Raw genomic sequence first — 25,010 nt, forward strand, 5'->3', positions numbered from 1 at the left:
GTGGCGGGGTGTGGTGCCATCAGCCCCCCTGCCTTGTAGCAGAGCAGTGGAAGGGCTAGGCGGGTTTGGGGCTAGAAGCTGTGCTGGGTCACAGGTCTAGAGGAGGCTCCCAGCCAAGCTGTGCCACCTCCACTCTCCCCGAGCCTCTGAGGACGCAGGGGAGTCCTGCCAGGGTACCCCTGGCAGTGGCACCCCCTCTGACCCCGCAGATGGGGAGCTGTATTCTGGCACCTCCAGTGACTTCATGGGCAGCAGCGCTGCCTTCTTCCGGACCTGGGTCCATGGGGCGGAGCAGAGCTACATTCGGACGGAGCAGAACCAGGACCACTGGCTACACGGTAAGAGCAGGGGAGCTGTGGGGTGCAGGGGGCTCTCCTGCCTGCTGGGGAGAGGCTGGGGCCAGCACTGAGTCCAGAGCTCAGTGGTCTGGCCCCCTTTTCCTCTCTGGGGGCAAGCACTGATGAAGCAGCTAGTGGGACCTGTGCCCCAGCATGTACTCTGCAGCCTGAGCACCAGGAATGGGCCTTCTGAGCTGCAGGGGCTCCCTGGCACACCCTGCGTACCCTCAGCATCTCACACTGCTCCTGAGGGCTTTCAAGGACCATACAATAGGGTCAGATCAGGGCACAGGGACACATTGTGCCGCTTCTTCCCCCTGCAGAGCCAGCGTTCGTTGGTGCCTACGCCATCCCTGACACCTACAACCCCCATGATGACAAGGTCTACATCTTCTTCCGCGAAACAGCCATGGAAGCTGGGCAGTGGGAGAGGCGGCACATCCATGCCAGGGTGGCCCGGGTCTGCAAGGTCAGTCACCAAAGGCCAGTATGCCATGGCTGGGTGTCCCACCGGGTGGGCTTTTACCTCCTCTGGGCCAAGGGGCACCCCAAGCAGGAGCCAACAGCAGGATGTGAAGGTGTCACCGCACACATACCATGGAGCAGAGGGCTCAGGGCTGGGGCTGTCCTGCTGTGGGGATGGAGGAGTGTGCCTCGGTGGGGGAGGGTTGGACTGAGCCTGGCTCTTGGTGCCTGGCAGAATGATGTCGGAGGGAAGCGCAGCCTCATTAACCGCTGGAGCACATTCCTCAAGGCTCGCCTGGTGTGCTCCATCCCCGGGCCCCAGGGCACCGAGACCCACTTTGACCAGCTCGGTAAGTGCACAGCCCAGTCTGCAGCCAGGAGCAACACTGCTCTGCCATGGCTGCTCCTTCCAGTCCACCCCAGGGAGGTGGGTGTGGGACTGAGGATGCCTGCCTGCATCCCCTGACTGGTACTCCAGCTCTTGGGTGCCTGACCTCCACCCCTCTGTTTACAGAGGATGTTTTCCTCCTGCGCACCCGGGACCCTCAGAATCCCCTCGTCTTTGGACTCTTTACGGTCTCCAGGTGAGCAGGGCTCTGGTTAGGGCAATCCAGCCCGTCCAGCCCCTCACTAGTGCTGCTCCACGAGGAGCCCTGGTGGGGGAACAGGGCAGGACCAGCACCCAGCTGGCAGAGGAAGGCCACTGGCCAGCGCGCTGCTTTCCCTGCTGCTGGTTCACCAGCCCATCTGCCTAACAGCCAGTGGTTCCCCAGGCTGGACTGGTTGTGCCAGAGGGATTCCTGTCACCCCCTGGGTGCTGCGCACAGCTCTGGGGCTGGCAGGGGACAGCGTGGGCTCAGGGGCATGGGCGTGCACACATCTGGTCCCCATGGAGCAGCATGGATGCTGACAGCCCTGTGCTCCCCCGCAGCGGTGTCTTCAGTGGCTCTGCCGTCTGTGTCTACTCCATGGCTGCTGTGAGAGCTGCCTTCAGTGGCCCCTTTGCACATAAGGAGGGATTCGACTACCGCTGGGTAGAATACAAGGGCCGCGTCCCCTATCCCCGTCCTGGCACGGTAAGGGACTGGGAAGTGGGGTGCGAGGGAGTGGGATGACCTGGCCGGGCCTGGCCCTCATGCAGTCCCTGCATTGCCACGCAGTGCCCCAGTGAGACGTACGACCCGCTCCTGCAGTCCACCAAGGATTTCCCTGACGAGGTGATCAGCTTCATGCGCACCCACCAGCTGATGTGGGAGCCTGTGTACCCGCAGGGCCGCCAGCCTGTACTGGTGAGGGCTAACGTGCCCTACCGGCTGCGGCGGCTGCTGGTGCACCGGCTGGAGATGGAGAGCCAGCACTACGACGTGCTCTTCCTCGGCACAGGTGGGAACTCACCCCAGCTCTGTGGACGCTGTCACCATGGGGCAGCTTGCATGGCACACCGGTCCTGCTGGCTCAGGTGGCTCCTGGCCCTGACAGCTCCTTCTCCCGCTGCATTCACAGATGAAGGTAAAGTCCTGAAGGTGGGGCTGGCCGGTGGGATAAGCCGTGGCCCCGAGGTGATCAGCCTGGAGGAGATCAGCGTCACTAAGGTACTGGAGGCCAGGGCTGGACCGCAGTGGCTGGACCATGCAGTCTCCCCTCACCCTGTAGTATCCTCCCTGCGAGCTCCTGCAGCAAGTCACTGGCCTCTGTCAGGGAGGTCCCTCACCTCCCTGCTGCTGCCTCCCACCTGCCCTGGCCGGGCAATGCTGTTGGCATGAAGGGGAGCCAGGGGGACTGGAGCCATGTCATCTCCCAGCTCCCCATCCAGTCCCTAGGGGGGATGGGGGTAGTACACAGGAGCCTGAACTAGAATGGGAGGGCTGAGCCCAAGTCTGAAAGCACGTCTGCTGAGCAGGGCCAGCCCAGGCTGCTTGGATGGAGCAGGTGGAGCTGGAACCAGGGACCTGAATCGGGACCCTGGCATCTTGTGACCCTCGGGGTCCCAGCCCCACTAGCAGGCTGGGGCACCCAGGAGGGACCAACATGGCTGCAGCACCCTCTCCTTCCCCTCCAGGTGCCTTCTCCCATCCTGGACATGAAATTATCACCGAAGCGGGTGAGTCCTCCCTCCTGTTTCTTCCTAAAGCAGCTAAGGGACAGGGCACAGGGGGCAGCTGGCCCCAGCCCCTCTCCTCAGGTCCCTTGGCCCCAGGGCTTGCACATTTAGGGAACGGGATCCTGCCAGGGCAGTGTAGGGGGGACAGGCTCTGCCCCGCACTCCCCCTGTCTCCCAGTGCCCCCACCCCAGGACAGGGCAGCTCTGTGTCCTGGCTCTCCCCAGCCTCCGGCCGTGGGTGCTGACCGCCGCTGTTTGCCCAAGCAGCAGGAGCTGTTTGTGAGCAGCACCCACGGACTGCTCCAGCTCGCCCTGTACCGCTGCGAGCTCTACGGCAAAACCTGCACCGACTGCTGCCTGGCCAGGGACCCCTACTGCACCTGGGACAGCAAGAGCTGCGCCCCACACCTGCTCACTGAGAAGAGGTGAGTGTCCACCCGGGCCAGCCCAGCTGTCTCACTGCAAAGGGATGATGGAGCAGGGAAAGGAAAGCTGCCAGCCCTGGAGCTTCATCTGTCAGACCACCCCCACCGCCACCCTGCCTGCCTGTCCCCCAGCCCTCCCGGTCCCCCTTCTCCCTGGCTGCTCTGCCACGGAGGGGTCCCAGAGCGCAGGACAGACGCCACCCCACAGCCCTGTCTGCTCTCCCCCAGGCGTGCCCGCTGCCAGGACGTGCTGAAGTCTGACCCGCTCAGCCAGTGCCAGGACACCACAGAGGGTGAGCGCCAGCCCCAGCCCCTCCGAGCAGCCCCGGTGCTGGTGGCCAGCTCTGCTCGGGGGCCAGCAATGCCCAGCAGGGCACACGGCATGGTGCTGGGAAACCAGTGCCCACCAGCACCGTCCACCGCAGACCCTGTGCCACCCACCATGTGCTGGATGCTCCATGCTGCCCTCCCTCCCCACCTGTCACTCAGCTCAGCTCCCACGCAGGGTACTCACCCCTTCCCCTGTCCCATGCCCTGTGCAGGGACCGCTGCTGTGGAGAAGCTGGTTTTTGGGGTGGAGAAGAACTCAACCTTCCTCGAGTGCCTGACACGCTCCCCACAGACAACCGTCAGGTGGCTGGTGCGGCACGGCGAGGAGACAGGCCTGAGCGAGGTACATGGGACAGGGTGGTGGGGACGAGGCACAGGGGTGGCTTGGTACCCAGGGGACTGACTCATGGTGCTCTGCCTTTGCCTAGGTCAGGAACAACGGACACTTCTCGGTGCTGGAGCAAGGGCTGCTGATCCGGCAGCTGGCGAGGGAGGATGCGGGCACCTACGAGTGCCAGGCGGTGGAGCGCTCCTTCTCCCGGCCCCTCACCCGATACAGCCTCCGCATCATCAGGCACGAGGCCATGGAGGTGCCACCTTACAAACGGAGCAAGGGGGCTGAGCTAGGAGGGACCCACCAGAGCCCCCGGCCCCGGACTGACCTGCACCCAGGTTACAAGGGCTTCTCGCGGGCCCTGGGAGCGCCAGGCACCAGCCTGGATATCTACTGCAATGCCCTGCGGCACCAGGAAAGGCAGCGGCAGAAAGCCTGGCACCCGAAGTGGCAGCACCCGTCCCCAGACAGCAAGAACGGCCGGGTGCGGAGGCACCCCCAGCCCCTGTGAGGGGGCAGGGGGGGCCGGGGCCACCCGCAGCTCTCACAGAGACCCTTCGAGTCTCTCCAGGGCCCTTCTCGCACGTGGGCAGCTCCGAGGAACCTCTTGGCTTCCCATGTGGAAACGCGCCACTGTTACTACCTCAAACCCTGCCTGTCCCCGGTCCCCACTGCCTCACCGTGTGCCCCACAGGGCACGCCGGGGGCAGGGCACGCAGCCTGCGCCCGCTCTCCGAGACTTCGAGCTATTTACACCCTGCAGAATATTTATTCTCCTTGTTTTCCCCTGGCCCTTAATGACGATTGTTATCAGCAGCGATGATCAGTGCGGAGGACAGAGAAGGGAAACGGCCAGCTCTGACAAAGGGCTCCCTGACACCCGGCAGCGTCCAGCCCTGCCATGGGCGCCCGTGGCTCCTCGCCGCGGCCCGCGTGTGCCCCGGTGGGTGCTCGCCCAGGTGGCTGCAGAGGTGCCCCCAGAGCCCAAACACCGGCGGAGGCAGCGGGGCACAGCTGCTGGCTGAGCCTGGGCTCCGGCTCTGTGGCACCTGGGGTTTGCAGAGGTGCCCATGCCCAGCCCAGCTCTGATCCACTTCAAACCACACCACTTTTTTAAATTTTGACATTTATTTTACAAAAAAAAAAAAAAGAGAGAGAAACAACAGGCAGTTATACCAACTTACAATTTATTATTTTTTAAAAAAATGACATGAAACACAAGTAAAAATAAATACATCATATAAACAACATTGTTCAAAGTCTCTGTTCTGGGAGATCAGGCGAGCACATCCCGTTTGACAGAGAGAAGAGGGAAGCACATGATCATGCGCGGGGCCAACCGACCAACCCACCCTGCTAGTAATACTCCTCTTTCCAACCACAAAAAGACAGGCCACAAACTAAGGTGGTAGTAAAAAAGAAAAGAGAAATAAAAACCCCCAACAACCAACCCCCAAACCAACAGAAAACCTAAAACGAGACTCAGTGATGGATTCCTCCAGGCTGCCGTGGATCTGCAGAGACTCCAGCTCCGAGCCGGGTGCCACCAGGGTGGGAGCCCAAAGGCAGCCGCGGGCGGCAGGGTGGCGCAGGGGTGCTCGGGCAGGCGGTGCAGGTCGCTCTCCTGCACTCACATCGTCGTCCCTTCAAAGGGAGCGCTTGCCCTCAGTTTCAAGGAGCCATCACCTCACTGTAATCTAGCTGGACTATATTCCCCTTTTAACCTTTGCCCGCCCCCCCCCACTCTCCAGTCCTTCCAGGACTGGATTAACAAAATTCATCCCAGAGTGGCGAGAAACACCAGTTGTGAAGGTATTTGGTGTAGTTGTCCCTGTTGGCCTGGAAACCACCCACAAACCAACAGCGATTCTCTTGCATTCAGCCATTTACTGACATCATTAAGCCAAAATACACATTATTTCTTGAGAAGCCCCTGTGGAAATCCCATCCTTTGTGTGCTGGGATATTTGCTTTGTGAGTACCTGCACCCACCCCACAAACCTCCCAGGCACCGCGGGAGGCCAACGTGCAGCGGACCCTGCCCAGCACAGGCCAGGCTGTAGCCCCCACCCTGCAGCCCCCCCACAACCCCCAAGCACCGTGCCGGGGGGTGGGGGTGGGTAACAAAACCGCTGTGACTGGGGCACAGGGCAGCCAAGCCCCCGCTGTGCCCCCGGCACTACATCCAGCAGTGGCACCCGGCCCTCACCCGGCTCTGCCTGCCACCGAAGGGCAGGGTGAGGGCTGGGTGCCAGCGCGGAGGGCAGCTGGGCACCAGCACAGAGGGCAGCTGGGCACCAGCGAGGCCCCTGGGCTCTGTCCTGGCCTCAGGGCTGCTCAGAAATGTTCCTTAGTGTCCCAGCACCCCAGCAGGGTGTCCTGCGCTGCTGTCCTCGGTGTCACCCGCAGCCCTGCTGCGAACCAGCAGCTGCTTCTCTCCGGTCATTTGGAGACAGAAATTCAGCAGCAAAAGAAAAATTTAACCCATGCAGGGAAAGCCCCTGTTCCAGGCTCAGGGAAACCGAGACAGGACCCTCGGCAGCAGAACCACGTGTTGAAGAGGAGAAAAGCCTGGGGAGGGCAGCTGGGGGGGAGAGGGAGCCCCATGGGGGAACTTCAGGGCTCAGGAGAGATCCCCCCACTCAGAAAGGCCCTGGATCACCCACACGCCCTCGTGCCCCCATGGGGTGGCAGAAACCCTTCCCACAGCCCTGTGGGAGAGCAGGTGCCTCCAGCTGCCCTGGAGCAGCCCCAGCCGCTGCCAGTGCCCACGGGAGCCCTGCGGTGACCACCCCCAGCCAAGGCTCTGATGGGGCCCAGGGGACCCGGCCCCTCATTACGGGGCTGCTCAGGGCTGGTATGGGGCAGAGGCGCCGTGCCCAGCGCTCAGGGAGGGCGGCTGGGGCTCCACGCAGGCGCTGCCTATGCTGGGGCCCCGTGCTGTGGCTGCCCGGAGCCATGGACATCGGTCAGCGAGAAGAAGCCCCTCGCAGCAGGTGGTGTCTGGGGGTGCACCACGGGAGGGTGGTGAGGGGTCTCCGAGCTGCTACCGCTACACCGGAGCCAGGAGAGCCTTCACACCATGCCCTGGTGCCAGGAGGTTATCGGCCAGCCCGCGGCACGAAGCAAGCGCCCTGCCACAGCCAAGCACCGTCACCTCCAGCCCCTGCGGCCACAGGGCTCAGGCTACGCCGGGAACCCCGGGAGGACATCAGGCAGCAGCATGGGGATGCGCCAGGGCCTGCTCAGGAAGCCCCGGGTGCTCGCCTGGAGAGGCAAGGAGCAGAGAAAACAGCACGCAGCCACCGGCACCACAGCCAGAGCCGCAGTGCTGACTGCCCCCAGCCAAATCTTCATGCCTTGTCCCAGCACAGAGCCACAGCAAAGCCCCGTTCAGAGAGGACTGGGGAGGATCCCTCAGATGAATCCCACTACCCTGACCACCACCAGTGAGGCCCGGGGCTGTGGCAGGGCTCTGGTGAGGGTCTGCTCGTGCTCTGGCCTCCCACACACGCCCACAGGTCTCAACACTTGCTACTCTCGACAAGGAAGGCCCTTGCGCCTAGGTCCATTCCCCAAATCCACCGGAAAACTGACAGCCTCACAGGGATGCAACGGACATCTGGGCAAGCTCGTCATACAATCAGTGTCACAGGGTTGTGCATGAGGTGGACACACAGAGCACAGGAGGGCATGACTCACAGATGCAGCACTGTCAAGTCTTTGGAGAAACTTGCATGAACACCATCAGTTAATTTGCTTTGTTACTTTTGTGGGGGGGTTTGATTTTTATTTCCATGGTGCATCCAAAGACAAGTTGTCCAGCAGTTTGCTCAGAACCCCTCGGTTTTCAACTCCTAGGATATGTTAAAGAAGAAAGCACTATTTTAATGTTTGGTTTTTTTAAAAAATAATTAAAATAATTTGCATAGCTAAACTGTTGATCTAAGGCTTCTATGAATGGTGTGGTTATGTTTGACAGACAATGTCCATTAAACAGAGAAAGACACTAGGAAAGCCCCATAACATTTTTTTTATTATGTTTTTGTAACACACACGTGCACACACCCCCTCCCCCCCTCTCTCTCAGGAAGGGAGTCCCCATCTTCCAGCACCCCTTTGACTGAGGATGTCAGGACATCCTGCCCTTTCTGCCCTTTCCTACACCTCGTTGGTCCTACTAAACACCAGTGACTGCAGCTTCCATGGCCTGAGGGGTCCCCTACAAGCTACCACTGCTCCAAGGTCCCAGCCATGCTCCAGGGACATCCCACATGGGCGAGCATATCTCCTGCCTGGCGACACCCAGATGTGACACAGAGGTTCCTGAATTTCAAGTCTCGGTCCTACCGCGTTCACACACAGAGTCACACACGCCAAGTCCAGCTGCGCTGGGTCGCCCAGCCTCCGCTCAGGAGCCCCGGCACCGCGGCAAGCAACCAGCACGTTCGCCGTCGGGGCCAGGGCTCTGCACGCCTGTGGCACAGCAGGGCTGGGCTGAGCACCACTCCCTGCGTGGGGAAAGGTGCTTCCCCCAACTCCGCACACCTCACAGCCTTGCTCCTCACTGGGAATGAGCACAGGAGGCTTCTACGTGTACTCCTCCACCTGCCCCAACATAAGAGGACTCCATCCTCCCTCCGGCTGCTGCAGAACACCCGGAGCAGCTCCCCCCTGCTCTGGCACAAACCCTCCATGGGCCACATCCAGCCAACACAACATAGGTCAGCTACAGGCAACCTCTGTAGCTGGCCCTGCTTCTAGGCTATGCTTCGGTCAACCAGCTGCTTCTCTCCACACAGACAACCCAACAAGCAACCGTCGCATGATGGAGGCCAGCATTTTATTTCTTTTAATATGGAAATTAATTTAAAAGTAGAAAGAAAGAGTCCCCCAAACAATAAATATTATGCCTTCATGAAATAAATTAATGTAGAGATACTGTGCAGGGGGAAGTTGCTCCAATCACAGATTCAACAGCAACCGGCACTGGGTCCAGTGTCCCCTCTCCCCACCTTCTCCACTGCCTGGCGCTGTTCAGAAGCAGCAGTGAGCCCACCTACCCCTGGACCTGGTGGGCCACGGTGGGGTGAGACGTGGCCTTCACACAGCCTGGCAGAGCCATGGAGCTGGGGAGTCACCAGGATTCCCCTCCGACAGCCCCTGAGATGGCCAGGATTGCTCCACTCATCTGGCACACAGAGCTCTTGGCACCACAGGACCAACCTACCTTGCACAGGACCCTCCAGAAGGGCCCAGGGGAGGACAGAACCCTCCAGAAGGGCCCGGGGAGGCCCCTGCCAGAGCCCTGCCCTCCTCTCTGCAGCAGGAGCCTGCCTGGAGCCCTCACACTGCTTTCATGTAAATTTGAAGAGGATGACAAATCGTTTGTGGGGTGTTTTGTTTCTTTTTTTTTTTTTTTTTTTTGTTTTTAACATCAATCCCCCCCCATCCCAACATACACGACATAGAAGCCCCCCCTCCCCCCAACTCCCTCCCCATTAAAAACACTTTGTCCCCAACCTCTGTGGGAGTCACCCCCTGGCCCACACCTCCCAGAGCGAGAGAAGTTCACAGATAAGGCAGTTCATGTGAGAGGGAGCTCGACCCTGCCAGTAGTCAAGCCTGTGCCTCCAGGCCTGAGGACAAGGACGCGCAACACCGAGCCTCCCCCTTCCAGACAAGACAGAGAACAGAGACAGACAGACAGACGGAGTGTGGGAGGGAGGCACTCCTACGGTTTGCATTGCTGCTGCCCTCCTCCCCCGGCTCTCGCTCCCCCAGCCCTTGCAGGTCCACTCTGCACCCCCTCCCATCTCCCAGCCCCCAATACCATTCAGATCCTTGACAGCTAAAAACCAACAAAACAAAACAAAAAGAACAAAACAACCCCCACACCACACCCTTTGCATCCTTCTCCACCCGCTGCCGTGGCCCAGAGGGGAAATCCTGACTCCCAAAAAGGTCCTGCAACTTTTTTCTCCTGGCGGAGCTGAGACTGAGCAGGAGCTGGGCCCATTATTTCCCTGTGATCTCTATAACATCGTCGTCTTTGTCCTCGTCATTAGAGCTGCATCCCACCTCTGGGACCTCCTGGGGTTCAAACTGAGGCACCTGGGACCGAAGGAGGCCCCCAGCCGGGTAGCCCGAGTGAGGGGACATGTAGCCAGGGTAGGCAGATGCCATGCTCCTGGGAAGGCTGCTGGGCAAGACAGGGGCTGGGAAAGGAGCAAACATCCTGGGCTCAGGCAGGAGTGACTGTGTGAAGGGAAGCGAGTAATTGGGCAGCACCCCTGTCAGAGAAGGGTTTAGCATGAATGGGGGGACGCTGGCGGTGGCTGAGGTAGCAGCAGAAGAGCTGGCGGTGCCGGCTGTCAGCAGAGGGTCAGTAGTCACAGGGAACACCAGATGAGGGTCTGGGAGTAAATTGGGCAGCTGGTAGTAAGAGGAGCCAGTGCCCATGTACAAGGAGTTTCCTGGTTGGGAGGCAAATGGATGGGTTAGGTTGTGGTTTAAAGAGACAGGAGGCATGGCGAACCCACCAGAAACGGGGTACCCGTGTTCATACGGCTGCACGGATGATGGCAACTGGCGCTTCTTCTGCTGCCTGCGGGTTTGCTCCTCCGGAGCCGATGGCGAGGTCGACTTGCGCTTGTTGCCCCGTAAGTCCAACACCGAGTGGGCATCAGCGTGCTGGCTGGTGGCTGGCAGGGCTGAAGATGCAGAGGGAGCCATGCAGTGAATCCCCACACGCTGCTCGGCTCCTCGGGCTGCCAAGCCGGGTGCGTTGTCCGTGCGGGCAGGGTGGCCTTGTGCTGCATTGGTGCTGGGTGAGCTGTGCCGGGACTCCCGGGCAGCTGCTGCCTCTGCGTACTGCTGCAGCTCGCTGATGATCTCGGGGCTGTCAGGGGATATGGGCCGAGTGAGCTCCTCCGCACTGGGGAGCTGCGGTGATGAGGCACTGTGTCTGCCATTGCTTGTGGACTCCAGTGAAGAGCTCTGGGAGCCTGGAAACAAGGAGATGGAGCCGGTGAAAAAGACAAACCATGGAGAAAAAACCGGGAGCCAAAGAGGCAACAGTGGAAAAGAAGGTGGGGATATCATGGGAAGATTGTGGGGTCAGCTCTGAACACAGGCACGATGGAACGTGACCAGGGAACACTGCCCCAGACACTCAGGTAGGAAAGCACATGAGCAAGCCTCACACTGTGCTCACAGGCCCCTACCTGAGGCAGCTGTCCGACGGTCTTCATTGCCCTTTGGCTTCCCAGTGGTCCGGATAGCAAAAATCCGCCCGTCACTGGTCCGGATATATGTCCCTGGAAGAACAACTTCATTCATAGTTTCCAGTCTCAGTTTAGGACTCTGGATCCATGAGCCCGCAAGGCTGCCCAGGCAGGAACAGGACAGCAGTGCTGCATAAGGCCAGCCTGCATGAGCTTCTGCCCCCTTCTTCACTCCTCACTTCCACCCTTCCAGTTTTCCTGCGCTGGAGCTCACCCCCTCCCAGTGTGCTGCTGGTGGGAAACATGGAGCTTGGGACTAAGTTTGCTCTGGGAGCACCAGGAAGTGTTTGGCTGCCCCAGTACATGCAGTGAACACTGTGAGAATGAGACACCCAGCCAAAGCTCAACAGCTCCTTTCAGAGGCAGGAGCAGCCACAGCTGCCATAGCCCTGAAGCATCAGCTACAACAGCACACCCAAAGCATGGGCTGCAACCGAACCACTGCGAAGTCCAGATCTCCTCTCCTTCCTGTTTCTTTTCCTCTTAAAGAACTGATTCATGCTTTTACATCCTTTTCTTTGTTAATTAGCACTGGCTAGGACCCTAACCACAAGTCTTACCAAGACAGAGACACCTACCTTTTGTCCCTCGGATGATGTGGATGCTCTCACCAGCACTGATCCTTGCCTGTACATCAGTGGATGTGTTTGTACCCGGAATCACAATATCTGGCAGTGAGGGAAGAAACAGATCAGCATTCATGAAATTACCTGCCAGCCACAGTCAGGAGCAGGGAGGTGCACCACAGAACCCCTTTACTTGCAGTGCAGTTGTCTCTCCTATGCACTGTGCTAGAATCAAACCCTGGGTTTATTTCTGAGCAGCACAGGAAGACGGCAGACGCTCCAAGCAAGCAAAAGCCACACTTCTTTGGCACAGCATCTACCCTATCCCAACAAGGACAGTATCACAGTCCCTCTCATGGGAAGTTCACTCCTAACAACCCACCAGGGGGGCCATGCCACTTGCACACCTGCAGGGAAAGTCCTCCAGGTACAGGGGAACCACTCAAATGCAGAGAGTCAGTATCAGTGGCTCTGATGCCCATCTTCCCGCACAGCTCATGTGGGCATCAACATCTCATCCTGCTCCTCAGTTCACCATGGGCATCGCAATTCAACTACTGTGAGGATCAGCAACTCACCTGTGGTGGTGACAATTTTCTGCACAAAGACACCAGCTCGCTGTAGATAGTTGATGGGGAAGTTGACAGCAGGGTTGGAACTTGAAGTTGATCCTGCACTGCCCATGGGAACATGTCGGGGCATCATAGGAATGGGGGTGGATTGAACTGGGCGGACGCTTGCCACCGGCTTGTCCTCACCCTTCAGGGCTGGTCGCCTAGTGAGAGAGAGGAGGGAGGAAAGTGCAGTGTCTGCACTGACACGGCTAAGCATCCCCTGCCCCCTCATTTCACATCTGCAGCACGGGCAGAAGAGGAAGAGGCAGGTGCTCACCAGTTCCTCTGGCTAAAGGCAGGGATGCTCGTCAGACTCTGGTCACTGGCTGGGTAATACTGTGCGTAGGACGGCCGGGTGTAGGGGACGGATGCTCGCTTTTCCTCCTCATAGCTCTTCTTGGCTGCTTTCTTCTCTGCCTTGGTCAGCTTGTGCTCCTTCCGGTCGATCAGCAGCGACTCGTGCTGAAAAGGCTCCTGCAACCCCACAGCACCGGGGGCTTGACACCAACGTACCACAAGGGCGAACCAACATGCCCCGAACGGCACCACTGGCCCCTGCACCAGTGCTGCTGCCATCCCAGGCTGGAGGAGGGCAGCGGGGAGCTGGGAGGCACAGCTGGTTGTGGCAGGGCACACGTGTGGCAATGCTGCGGATGTGACCAAGGCTCAGCTGTAACAGTGACAGTCAGCTAAAGTCATCGCTCACCATCACTAAGCCTGCCCAGCCAAAGCCATCACTTACCAGCAGTGCACAGCAAAACCCACGAGCCAAAGGCCAGGCCGGGTGCAAGCGCGGAGCCTGCCGAGGTGGCCGGCAGCCACCAGAGCCCCACGGGACCCAGCCACAGGCCACCCTGCAGCACCACACTACCAGTGAAACCCCTGAAAACACAGGCAAGCGCTGGCTGCCCCAGCTGTGTTTTAAGGCCACCCCAGGAGGAGAGCTGGCAGCAAACCGGGATATGCCACTGCCACCTTCCTGCCCAACACCAAGCTGAAGAAAGGGATGACCTACAACCTGTCCCCAAACCTGCCCAGGACAGAAGTGGCTCTAAATGTGTAGGTGATATTGCAGGGCTCTTAGGGCCCTCTGTAGAAGACTTTTTACCTATTCCCACCAGCACACAGATGCATCGTCCTTGTCACTACGTCCCCATCACAGAGCCAGACCCCTCCAAACCTATTCCTGCCTGTACAGCGCTGTGCCAGCAAGGAAGCAGGTTGGTCTTACCTTGGTGATGAGGTGAGGATACTTGAGACAGGCTAATTGTAGAACAGACTCCTTCATCTTGCTTGGATTGAGGGAGAGCTGAGCAGGGTCAGATTCCTCCTCCACAAAATGCAGCAGGTTCTCCACCTCCCGTCGGGTGAAGTTCAGCACTGGATTCAGATCATCCACCACCCGATCTGAAAAAAAGAGACGGAACAGAGTGAGCAGAGAAGGGAAGAGATAGGCCTGCTGCCCCTCCTACACTCTGGTCCTAATAGAGCTCCTTCCTTGCAATCTGCACGATCCTCAGAAGCTTTCTGTAAATGTCAGGGCAGGGAGAAAAAAATCATCAGTCATGCTCAGAGATGAGCCTGTTTGACCAAGTCAGACTGACAAATGCCTTGTGCTCCAGATCACACAGCGACACAGCGCAGGTCACTGAGCTCCCGGCCTGCAGGAACATGAAGCCAATTACAGACGGTGTCCCATCTCGCATTGCAAGGCCAAAACCATACAGGTCCTGGGACAGAACTGCAGCCACATCAGCATGTGCCCTCCCACAAATCCCACCAGAGAGGCTCAAGTTAATAACCAGATGCTGAAATGTACAGAACTCAAGTCAAGAGCTCAGAAAAGTAGCCACAGTCCCTCACTTACAAAAGCCTGTAAGTTTTCCTTGGATGTTTCCTCCTGCACACGGGGCAAATGGGAGCACATGGAGAAAAGATCTATACCCAGGATTCTTCTTGGAGCCAGGCCAGCTACCAGGGGACTCCACCTCAAGTGCAAGACAGCATACTGAGCTGATCAAACTGGGCTGCTGTCTCTGGAGTTGAGTTTCGAGACACGGGACACAGGCAGCAGAACTCTTTTTGGGTCACCCCAACCTTCAGCTGCATGCTCTACGAGAGCAGCTTGACAGTTGGCACAAGCCAGACAAAAGTCACTTTTAGTACAAGGGCAGGTCAGAACTGGAATTAATTTATTATTCTTGGCTACTGAGCAAGCACTATCAGTCAAAGATATCAATATATGTTTTAATTTAGATATTCTCCTTCTCTTTCTGCTGGAGAAATGGAGGTACATAGCTATCTAATAAGCAGTGCCCAATTTAAGATAAATAATGCCCAGGCACAGAGGAAAGCAAGAAGACCACCCCCCAAGTCTCCAGTTTGTTGTAGCAGCCAGGAGAGTAGCAGGGAAGGTAGGTAGCACTGCACTGGACTGGTTGCTGGCTCTACAACCCCTGCTGCTCTGTCATGAATTTCTTATAGGATGCCATGTCACTGCAAACTCATAAACATCAAACAGCCCTAGGACAGTGTCTCTGTCACTTCTTCGGCTGTCCAGTTTTCAACCTTAAAAAAAAGAAGTTATGAAAACCACAGAAACAGGACTTAAAGGAGCTAAAAGGAGTGAAAGCCAAGAGTGGAGTGTCATGTCCACCCACACTTACCTGACATGCCCTGCTTGGAGATTTGACGGTCATAGATCTTCTTCTCAAGGGTGTAATCAGAAACCAGCCTGTAAATGTGGCATGGCTTCTTCTGCCCGTAGCGATACACTCGGCACACAGCCTGGGCGTCATGGCACGGGTTCCAAGAAGCGTCAAACACCACCACTCTGTTTGCTCCAATGAGGTTGACACCCAAACACCCAGCACTGGAAATTAAAGGCAAATTTCAAATTGCTGCCTTGGCCAATTTTCAAAGCTTCTAGGCAGGGACAATCACCACAGCCAAGAATCCATGAAGTGTCTATGGAAAGTTCCCTCCAGTCATACAGGCAACTTCAAAGCCCACGTTTGGTTTCCAAGACTGTTTTTCTGTTGTTGCAGAGGACTAAGACTAAAATCCTTACACCCCTAGGGAATTCAGAAGCAGATGGCACTATCATCCCAAATTCTTGAGAGCATGTTACAAAGGAAGAACTGAAAACCCATGTGCACACAGAGCATCAGTCTGAGTCCTCCACTGTGCCTTTCTGCTCCAGCCAACTTACCGTGTGGACAAAAGGAAGAGCCAAACAGAGGTGTTGCTGGGATCATTGAACTGGTTAATCAGACGTTCCCTTTCCGAGGCAGAGGTGCTACCATCCAGTCCTGAGAATGAAATTAAAGACACATTTAAAAACTCTGTATGTTTGGGGGAATCCTATCAGAACAAACCCACTTCCTAAACACTGAGCTTTATAACTGGCTCCCAACTAATTCTCAGTTATTTCCTCAAGTTACATACTCCAGGACCTCAACTGGACCACTCTGTACCTCTAATTTGCCCAGCCAGGCAGATGCAAACCAGCCAGCCAGGTTAGGATTTGTTCAACTGAAAGACCAAGCGAAACATTACTCAAGCTTGGCAAGGCCAGGACTGGGAGTGCTACAACACACCTAGCCCATTAAGGCTCTGTATTAGGCAAGATGGACAGCAAGAAGAGCAGCAGGAACAAAGTCCTCCTGTATGCTGGAAGTTCAAGGAACTAAGCGAAACAAAATTGTGAAAGCCTCTGGCAAAACCCCATAGACTGGATCTAAGCACAGAGAGTACTGGTCTGAAGGAGTGCAGGTGGGTGTCATGTCTCTGTTCCTGGGCAGCAGCTCTCTTCCAGCAGCTCTGCAAAAATCAGGAACACCATATACACTGCTCCTCTTAGTCCTGGCCTGTAAAGTAGCCACACAAAGCAACAACCCATGCCAGAACAAGACTTAAAGCTGGGAAAGAGGGAAGGAGGAACTCACAGCCTCGAGCTAGTGAAAGCATTCCACAGTGATTCTGGTTTGGGAAGCAAGATCTAAAAAAATAGCCAAACAGGAAGCAAGAAGTATCTTTTACAACTTGAAAAAGCGCTAGTGTGTAAGTGAGATGTTAAAGATGTCTAACACCTTCTAAGAAAGATGTCAAAAAGAGGATTTAGAAATTATCAGTTAGTTGCTGTCACACTGACACTGTCTTCCCAAGCAACTAAAGTAAGAACCATCTGAATAAGGCCTCATCAGAAGAGCATTTTCACACCCAGGGACAACTACAAGATGATGGTGGGTGACTTCCAGGAATTAGTCCGTCACAGAGGATCAAACAGTGTCACACTAAAAGAGAGGAGGATTGGCTGCACTCACTGTAATAGTTGATGTTTCGGACCCAGTTGTGAACTCCTCCATCTGAGCCTGGAGGACTCGGCATCGGTCTCTTTGCCAAAAATTCTTCAATGACAGATAAGGTGGACAAGCTCTGGCTGCAAAACCAAGATCTTTGTTCAGGAGAAAGCCCCCACAGCAGCACAAGTGGAGTATCAGAACTCTTCCCCAACCATGACAGCATTGATGGCTGTCAAACCCTGTTTGTGGCAGCACACCTCTCACTAGTAAACTTGATAGTGGCAGAAGTATAAAATCCATGAAGCAAAACCAGAATCTCATACAATAAAGGAGAAAAGGGGAACTGCCACACCATTCACTGTGTGTAACAACCTCCTAGTACCAGGAGGGGTCCAACTACTCCAGCATTTAGTGACTGTAGGATCAGCTGTTGACACTTTGCTTACCTGAAGACCAAGATCTTGTCTCCAAGCTTCACACTTTCCTCGATTAGGTGGAACAGTAACACCATCTTGGGTGAGTTCTCCAAGACTCCTGTCTGGTAGTCACACAAGATGTCTTTGGCCTACCGAGAAACGGGACACTATTACAGGTGGAGTTGCTCATTCCCTGTTTAGTTCAACAATCCTGTCTCAAGGTGAGAGAAATAAGTCAGTGCAGAGAGGTTATATACATCCAGTTGCTTAAGGTGACAATGTTACTCCCAACTACTGTGCTACCTCCCATTCCAGAAGCTCCAAATTACAAATTTCTTGGAGTAGGGATGAATCCTCTTAACCTCTTGTGACTCTTTATCTCAACACCTCTCCTCCAGCCCACTAGATTTACCACCACCTTACCTAGATTAAACTTCACCCTAACACATTTTTTAGAATAACAAAGTCCCCGGCCTTTTTGGTCAGATGAAAACAATGGTATCAAAGAGTGCCGCCTGCATCCCTGCCTCACAAGAGTCCCAAAACCCCTGCCCAGCACCATGCAGGCATACTTATCAAGATGCTCTGTGGCAGAGAAAATGTAAGAGAAATGCCCAACTTTTAAACAGAAGAGTCTTTTCTTTGCTCTACTTCAGAAAATTGTACCTAACAGAGGTACAGTCTTTCAGAGTAAGTACTTAGCTTACGTTTATTGTAAGTCTCCACCAGCAGTGGTACTCACCCACTCATAAGTAACGACCTGATTTGCTCTCTCCTGAAAAGGGTTGAAGCCAACACTCTGGAGGAACTTGCTATTGGTAGCTTCTCCAACTGGTGATGGCAAAGCATTACTCTCTGTTTTGACTTTAATTCCCTGAGGCTGGCAGCGGGAATTAGTACTTGCTGTGCCAAGGTCATCCACATCCAAATCCTGCTCATTTGCCAGATTCTCCTTTTGCAGAGCTTCATACAACACATCTGGATGGTTCCAGATCTGAAGGGGTAAGAAAAGAAAGTGGTTAGGCCTGCGCTGGCCTGCTGCTTGCCAATGATTGTGGACTGAAAGCCCCCCCAGCTACTCAAAAGAAAGAATGAATACTTCAGTCGTGTCCTCATCCTTCCCACACAGAACTACAAGGTTCTACAGAAAACAACAGTCTGACTGCATTAAGGCAGTGAAAACAGAAAACATGACTGCCATGACACAAGATATAAACAGTCTTAAGGCTCTCCTGACTTTAAAAATGCCAAATTCTTTCCCTGAGAACAAACCAGAAGGTCACTGTGCACCCCACACAGCACAAATGCAGAGGAAGCTGCTTGTTCGCTTTGCAGCAGGTAAATGGTTAAGACACGAGCCCAGTACTGGTTGAGCTGACAGCTGCAGGTTTCTTGCATGAATTTGAAAGACGTTTAACATCACTGCACCCCAGTTCTGGAAGTGGGGATAATTCTTCTGCTGGGCCATTGCAGGGCACTCTGGGGAAACAAGGTGTGCCTGGCCAGCCATACTTTTACCTCCTGTTTTGACTCATATTCCTGCCCTTCCCTTATATAATAGAATATTTCTTTGTGATTTCTGCCAAAACCTACCTTACAACAGACGCAGAAAGCTTTGAGTGGGTTCAGTCCCAGCCAGCCACTGTTGCCTGCATCTCGGAATCTGTTCATGAACTCCGTATAAAGGGCCCGCTGGATCTTTGACAGACGTACCAAAATGACATGTTCTTCCTTAGATGGGAGCTGAACCTTCAGCACATTGTGGCCTCGCCTGTGGAGGAAATAAAGAAAGAGAGATAAACAGAGGGAAGGGAATTTCCCAACCTGATCTCTCTGTGGCTGCCTGTAGGGTAAGATTTTGACTTCTGGCCCACCTGGCTGCAAGGAAAAAGACCTCTAGCTGCATGCTTCTCTAACGTATGGCACTTCCAAGCAGCCAAATACCAACTATAAGCACAATTACAGAGATCTCAAATGTTACAATCTTCTAGCACAGGTCACAGTGTTAGGAGAGTGATGAAAGCCCTGTTTTCCATGGCAGCTGGAAAAAAAGAAACAAGACCTAAGGTCTCTTTTAATTCTGCCAATGACTAAGACTCTCCATCCAAATCACTGGCCCAGCATCTTAGAACCCTCATCTGAGAAACAAAGTTGATTTGTTTCCAGAGCGGTAGAGACACTGTCACTTTCCATAACTGAGGGTTCATGAAACACTTTCAAATCCTTGGGTAGAAGATGTCAAAAAGTGCACATTCAAATTAACTATTAAGACATCAAAATAAACCTGAGCTCACTCTGGTGCAGTATGAAGGTGTTGCTCTCCATTATCAGAGCCTGTGGTACCAAATCAAATCAACTTTACTTCTACCTCCATGGCAAAACAGAGCCATAAGGACCACTTTGCAGTTGACAGATTGGACAAGACAGAGATTCTGAGAGAAATATGGAGCTGATAACCTAAGAATCTCATCTGTGGTCTTCTCGATATGCTTAAGATCCTCCCACAAGGACTGAGAAGGTATCCGTTTAAAACTCAAGCCTATAAGAATCTGGATTGATAGGCTGAGGCCAACCGCGTGAGGCTGAACAAGGCTCAGCGGTGGGTGCTGCAGCTGGGTCACAACAACCCCCCGCAGCGCCGCAGGCTCGGGCAGGGGGCTGGGAAGCTGCCTGGCAGGAAAGGGTCTGGGGGTGCTGGTTGATGGCCGGCTGAACACGAGCCGGCACTGTGCCCAGGTGGCCAGGGAGGCCAACAGCATCCTGGCGGGTATCTGAAACAGTGTGGCCAGCAGGACGAGGGCAGTGACCGTCCCCCTGCGCTCGGCGCTGGTGCGCCCGCACCGCAAATCCAGTGTTCAGTTTTGGGCCCCTCACTGCAAGACAGACACTGAGGGGCTGGAGCGTGTCGAGGAGGAGGACAATGGAGCTGAGGAAGGGTCTAGAGAACAAGTCCTGTGAGGAGTGGCTGAGGGAACGGGGGCTTCTTAGTCTGGAGGAAAGGAGGCTGAGGAGAGACGTTATTGCTCTCCACAACTACCTGAAAGGAGGTTGTAATGAGGTGGGTTGTTGGTGTCTTTTCCCAGGTAACAGGTGACAGGATGAGAGGAAACAGCCTCAAGTTGCTTCAGGGAAGGTTTAGATTGGACATCAGGAAAAATGCTTCACCAAAAGGGTGGTCAAGCATTGGAGCAGGCTGCCCAGGGAGGTGGTTGAGTCACCATCCCTGGAGGTGTTTAAAAGATGTGTAGATGCGGTACTTAGGGACTTGGTTTAGCAGTGGACTTGGTAGTGTAAGGTTAACAGACTCCATGATCTTAAGGGTCTTTTCCAACCTAAATGATTCCATAAGGCAGCAAGATTCAGCTGTACTGCATAAACCCAGCAAACAAGCAGGCTAATTTGGGATGAAGGAGCACCGTTAAGAACTCCTTCTGGACTCACCGCTGCACAAAGCCTTCCAGCAGGCTATGCAGGACATGACTGCGATACCTCATGAGACGGACATCTTGAGGGGTGCTGTCAATACACTGCCCGTTCAGGATAGGGCGCTCAAACATGTTGCTGAATTCCTGCCGGGAGCCTAAAAAGTCAGGTCGGACGAAGTCTACCATGCACCAATATTCAATAAGGTTGTTCTGGAGCGGGTAGCCTGTCAGCACCACCCGCCGGCGGGAGCGGATGTTCTTCAGGGCCTGCGAAGTGCTGGCGTGGCAGTTCTTTATCCGGTGTCCCTCATCACAAATAACCACATCTGGGCCAGGGCGAGACAAAGCTTTCTCAATCCCTGAGGACAAGGAACATTAAGTGTTAGTTAGAGATGAATAAGACAAAGTGCTGCTTTTATATGGTCACCAACTTCACAAACAGAAAAAGAAGGGTAGTTCTGAAAGACAAAAAAAGCAGTATTCATGGGTGGCAGAGAGCAGGGCTGATTCAGGAAATCAAATGTGACTAGACACTAGCTCAAATTTAGCATACTGTGGTAATGATCAGGCACGACCGTCCCTTGATTTCTGCTCAATGACCTGCATTGCATCAAGTTGGGTGTCTTGCATCAGATCGGACTGGCAAATCTCACAGAGACAAATCCCCAGGTTCAGTGTATTGACTTCCATGCTCACTTGCAGCTATTGCCAGAAATGGAAGACTCAGCCAAAGCTCAACAACTTTCTGTCTCCAAAGACACAGTCCTGCCCAGCAAAGTTTGATCATGTCAGAGATGCTAAAAAGCAAGTTATAGGTTGTTTCCCTGTGCTGCCAGAGTTGATAGGCAGCTGGACAACAGGATCATACTCTCCATCTCAGGGACTGGCCTTCTACCTTTCAGAAGCTCTTGTTGCCGGTCTTCCTCATCCAAGTCAATAATAACAGGGCCAGTTTGTTTCTTTGTTTTCTTCTTCCTGCCAGTGGCAAAGGACTTCTTCAGTGAGAGGAGACGGTACATCTCGTATCCCATCAGCAGCACACCACCTTCTATCACCCAGTCATTCACCACCTTTGCACGTGCAGCTGTTGTCCTGCAAAACCAACAAATAAATCAACCAAAATGTAAGCTTTCTCTCCAGTTTCTGTTTGAACCACTGGAGCGGAGTCTGCTGAGAAGAAAGACATGTTCAATTCATTAAAGCACTATCTCACATCAAACCAGACAGAGGAATACAATGAAGTTTCTTTAGGAGGCAATCTGGCACAGAGGAAAAGAAAAAAGCCTTTTATGTGCCACAGGTAGCAGAGTTGAGAATGACAAATCCTTACAGGAGCTGAGCTGTAGAAGTTTGTCATGTATGAAAGTATATGAAACTTGAGAGCAACCTTTTTAAAAAGCTGTTGAGGAGACTGCCTCTGCAAAAACCATTTTCACAATGAGCTGCTAATGTACAGTTGTAATTGTCCAGTCACTTATCCCTTCTTGTTGTCTCTTCCAATGCTAGTGCCCCTCAACTACTCCTTCCCTGCTAGCTGGCTCAGAATTGGTTCAGATCAAGACACTGTCCTCATTCAATCCTCCCAGAGCACACCAGATCCCATCCAATAGTAAACACATGGCTGGAGTAGCATCGGCTGATTCGAAGTACATTTCACCCAGAAGGTGAAGACCTAAACAGGTAAGTGTATGAACATAGTTGATGAACTGAGAGTTCCCTACTATCACTACACTGTCCTGATTCATGCAAGAAAGATGACCCAGAAAGAAGCAGAGATCCACAAGGCAAGAATACACTCCACACCAGGCTGTAACTGCAATCACTGATCTCTCCTTCCTGGACAAGGAGGCTTTGTACAACGTGCCAGAACCCTTCAAGGACAACACAACTATCAGGAAGTCAGTGTCAGGTAGAGGAATCCCTAAGTGTGTAAAAAATCTCAGGGAAAACACCAACACATATTTAAAATACAAGAGATACACAGTACAGGGGGGCACACCTCAGAAATCCCAGGACTCTGACAGGACTAGCAGTGTACCACCAGAAACAAACCATAGCACTTCTGCTCCTCTCTGCAGAAGCAGCACTCGCTCTGGAACTGGGTCCCTGATCTCAGCATACATGGAAGAGCAGAAAGGTGCATCAGCAGCATGAGAAGGAAGTACAAGACAGAAATACTGAATCAAAGAGACAGCAAATCTCTTTCGGGTACCAAAATCCTCCCCTCAAGACGGCATCCACAACAAATGCAGAGTGGGAAAGATCTGGGAGTTGAGGGCACAGAATTAGCCCGAACTAGACAGTCTGCAACAGCAGTTCTGATAACAGTTCCGTAAGGTGGTGTTAAACAACTCAGAAGGGCTTTTATTGGCACTTACTTGTGTTCATCATTCAGGATGTGGACTTTGAAGGTGCGGGGCTGGACCTCTTTGGAGTTATAATCAGCAGGAAGGTTTTCAGGTGCTGGGAGCCACATGTTGAATTCTGCTAGCCAGTTTTGGAGTGTATTCACCTGAAAAGGTAGCCATGGAAGGATTAAAAACCTAATTGAGTCATTCGGGATTTTAAGAACAAAAATGAGGGAATGACACCCAGCTGTGCCCAGACAGAAAGAGCAGACCACAGCATGCAAACTCAGGCACACAGGGAACAAAAGAGGGAGGAGAAGAGTAAGAGTATGATAGAACCGGACTTGCAACAGGGCACTAATCAATCTTCTCTACACAAAGAAAGGAGGAGTGCAAGGAAGGCCCTCAGCCAGCCCTTCACATGGCTACTTACAGGTACAATGGCAAGAACAGTCTTTGCTTCCGTATGTCGAAAAAGTACATCCAAGAAAGAGATGACCTGTATGGTCTTGCCCAGGCCCATGCTATGTGCTAAAATACACCCAAACCCACTGCTGGTTTTAAATCTCTCCAAGGACTCGACCAAGTTGTCATACAGGAATCGGATCCCACCAATCTAGACAGAAAAGTAGAAAAGGTATTAGAATGGTGGGAGAAAAAAGACCAAGATAGGTAACTATTTACAGAGTAGCAAGCAGGTTAGGATTGCATAAACCATGGAAATATATAATGGGATGTTTCAAGTTCACTACAACACTAATCTAGGGAAGGCTCAAAAAGCAGGTATTTTTAGCTACTCATAAAGCTTCCTGAGAATATAATAATAAATCAAAATTAATTTGTAGCCAGATAATCTAATTGGGGTCAATTAGTTTGTTTATAAATATAACTTTATTTTGTAAGCGTTCATCTAAATATACAAAGGTCTGAGGATAACAACAGCCGAAGTCATACACAGCCCTGCCCTTCCTTTAATTTGTCCTTATCATTTGACTGTCCACAACAGCCACCACCACAACCAGACTGGTCACAGAGCTCACCAAAGAAGTTCTGCTGAGATTACAAGGCAGGCTTGCCTGCGTCCATTGCATTTTCAAGGCTAATGAAGTGTACCTGATGAGGTTTTACTGCATGTGCAAGCTGGGGAGCCAGAAAAATGTCCTCCTCATTTGGTGGATGGTTGATGTTGACAATGACTTGCCCCAGAGCGTCTGACTGATTTAAGGCATCATTCACATGAGAGCCACTGCTCTCTTCACTGCCATCCTCCTCCCCTTCATTGCCAGAGTCACTGCTGTCCACAATTTGGAGAGCATCATCCTCTCCTGAACTCAGCTCAATCACTTCTGTGAAGTAACCAAAACAGGAGAGAACAAGACAAAAGTTAACTTGGTGTCAGGGTTTATCATGCATGTGAAAAAACATAATACCAGGAAAATAAGGCTACCATCTTTTACAATTCCACACTGGCTTAATGACCTGTTCTGAACAAGCAGGCACAATACAAGCACACATCAGGCCTCTCAGACCAGCATATAAAAGCAGGAGTTTCCCTGAATTTCCCCATGTTTCAGAGAACATTGTTTTGGGCAGATCTAAACAGAACATGAGACAGTTTCTGTAAGTGTTTTATGTTCTCCTCCATATGTCCTCTTAATTCCCAAACCCAGACATGCATTTTATCTGTTGATAAAATGGTCTAAGGACCACCAAGGAAATCAGGCAGAAGTAGTCTACCAGTGTGGTATAAAGGAATCAGATTAGATGCATCTGGGAACAAAAACCACTTTCAGTTGCAGATCTGAATACTTAAATGCTCCTTTTATACAAGCAGATGATGCCACATCTCATGTAAGCATTGTTCAGCAGTGCACTAAGCAAAATTAAGTGCATTTATAAAGCAGAAATAAATACAAGTTTGCAAGAGTGCCTGATAGGCCATTTTATAAATGTCAGTTTAGAACTCAAAGGCCAGAACTGGCCATATATTTGGAAACCAATAGGCCTACAAAAACTGAAGTGATTCACTACTGGAGTATCTGACTAGATGAAAACAGG

At 53.4% G+C, this 25,010-nt stretch overlaps 2 protein-coding genes across 8 annotated transcripts in view; one reads left to right on the forward strand and one right to left on the reverse strand.

The window, feature by feature from the left end:
* The window catches only part of LOC130147460 (semaphorin-3D-like), a 25,758-nt gene extending 20,515 nt beyond the window's left edge, over window positions 1-5,243 (forward strand). For all 3 annotated transcript variants that reach the window (XM_056334581.1, XM_056334582.1, XM_056334583.1), the window contains 12 exons: window positions 210-338; window positions 662-807; window positions 1,039-1,153; window positions 1,318-1,387; window positions 1,735-1,879; window positions 1,964-2,186; window positions 2,307-2,395; window positions 2,863-2,904; window positions 3,172-3,329; window positions 3,558-3,622; window positions 3,872-4,002; window positions 4,088-5,243. In XM_056334581.1, coding sequence (XP_056190556.1) covers window positions 210-338; window positions 662-807; window positions 1,039-1,153; window positions 1,318-1,387; window positions 1,735-1,879; window positions 1,964-2,186; window positions 2,307-2,395; window positions 2,863-2,904; window positions 3,172-3,329; window positions 3,558-3,622; window positions 3,872-4,002; window positions 4,088-4,504 — 1,730 coding nt within the window. In that variant the 3' untranslated portion in view covers window positions 4,505-5,243. The remainder of the gene's footprint in view (window positions 1-209; window positions 339-661; window positions 808-1,038; window positions 1,154-1,317; window positions 1,388-1,734; window positions 1,880-1,963; window positions 2,187-2,306; window positions 2,396-2,862; window positions 2,905-3,171; window positions 3,330-3,557; window positions 3,623-3,871; window positions 4,003-4,087) is intronic.
* The window catches only part of RAD54L2 (RAD54 like 2), a 74,450-nt gene continuing 54,599 nt past the window's right edge, over window positions 5,160-25,010 (reverse strand). For 2 of the 5 annotated variants that reach the window (XM_056334575.1, XM_056334578.1), the window contains 17 exons: window positions 24,066-24,298; window positions 23,386-23,568; window positions 22,983-23,116; window positions 21,500-21,696; window positions 20,621-20,963; window positions 18,773-18,950; window positions 17,922-18,173; window positions 17,210-17,328; window positions 16,785-16,900; window positions 15,671-15,770; window positions 15,126-15,331; window positions 13,691-13,866; window positions 12,737-12,933; window positions 12,424-12,620; window positions 11,858-11,947; window positions 11,220-11,324; window positions 9,486-11,000 (listed from right to left, as the gene is read on the reverse strand). In XM_056334575.1, coding sequence (XP_056190550.1) covers window positions 10,012-11,000; window positions 11,220-11,324; window positions 11,858-11,947; window positions 12,424-12,620; window positions 12,737-12,933; window positions 13,691-13,866; window positions 15,126-15,331; window positions 15,671-15,770; window positions 16,785-16,900; window positions 17,210-17,328; window positions 17,922-18,173; window positions 18,773-18,950; window positions 20,621-20,963; window positions 21,500-21,696; window positions 22,983-23,116; window positions 23,386-23,568; window positions 24,066-24,298 — 3,815 coding nt within the window. In that variant the 3' untranslated portion in view covers window positions 9,486-10,011. Of the gene's footprint in view, window positions 7,851-9,485; window positions 11,001-11,219; window positions 11,325-11,857; window positions 11,948-12,423; window positions 12,621-12,736; window positions 12,934-13,690; window positions 13,867-15,125; window positions 15,332-15,670; window positions 15,771-16,784; window positions 16,901-17,209; window positions 17,329-17,921; window positions 18,174-18,772; window positions 18,951-20,620; window positions 20,964-21,499; window positions 21,697-22,982; window positions 23,117-23,385; window positions 23,569-24,065; window positions 24,299-25,010 lie in introns of those variants that run through there. The other 3 variants (XM_056334579.1, XM_056334580.1, XM_056334576.1) reach the window with 3 other exon arrangements.

This window comes from Falco biarmicus, chromosome 4, assembly GCF_023638135.1.
Source record: "Falco biarmicus isolate bFalBia1 chromosome 4, bFalBia1.pri, whole genome shotgun sequence".
NCBI classification, from domain to species: Eukaryota; Metazoa; Chordata; class Aves; order Falconiformes; family Falconidae; genus Falco; species Falco biarmicus.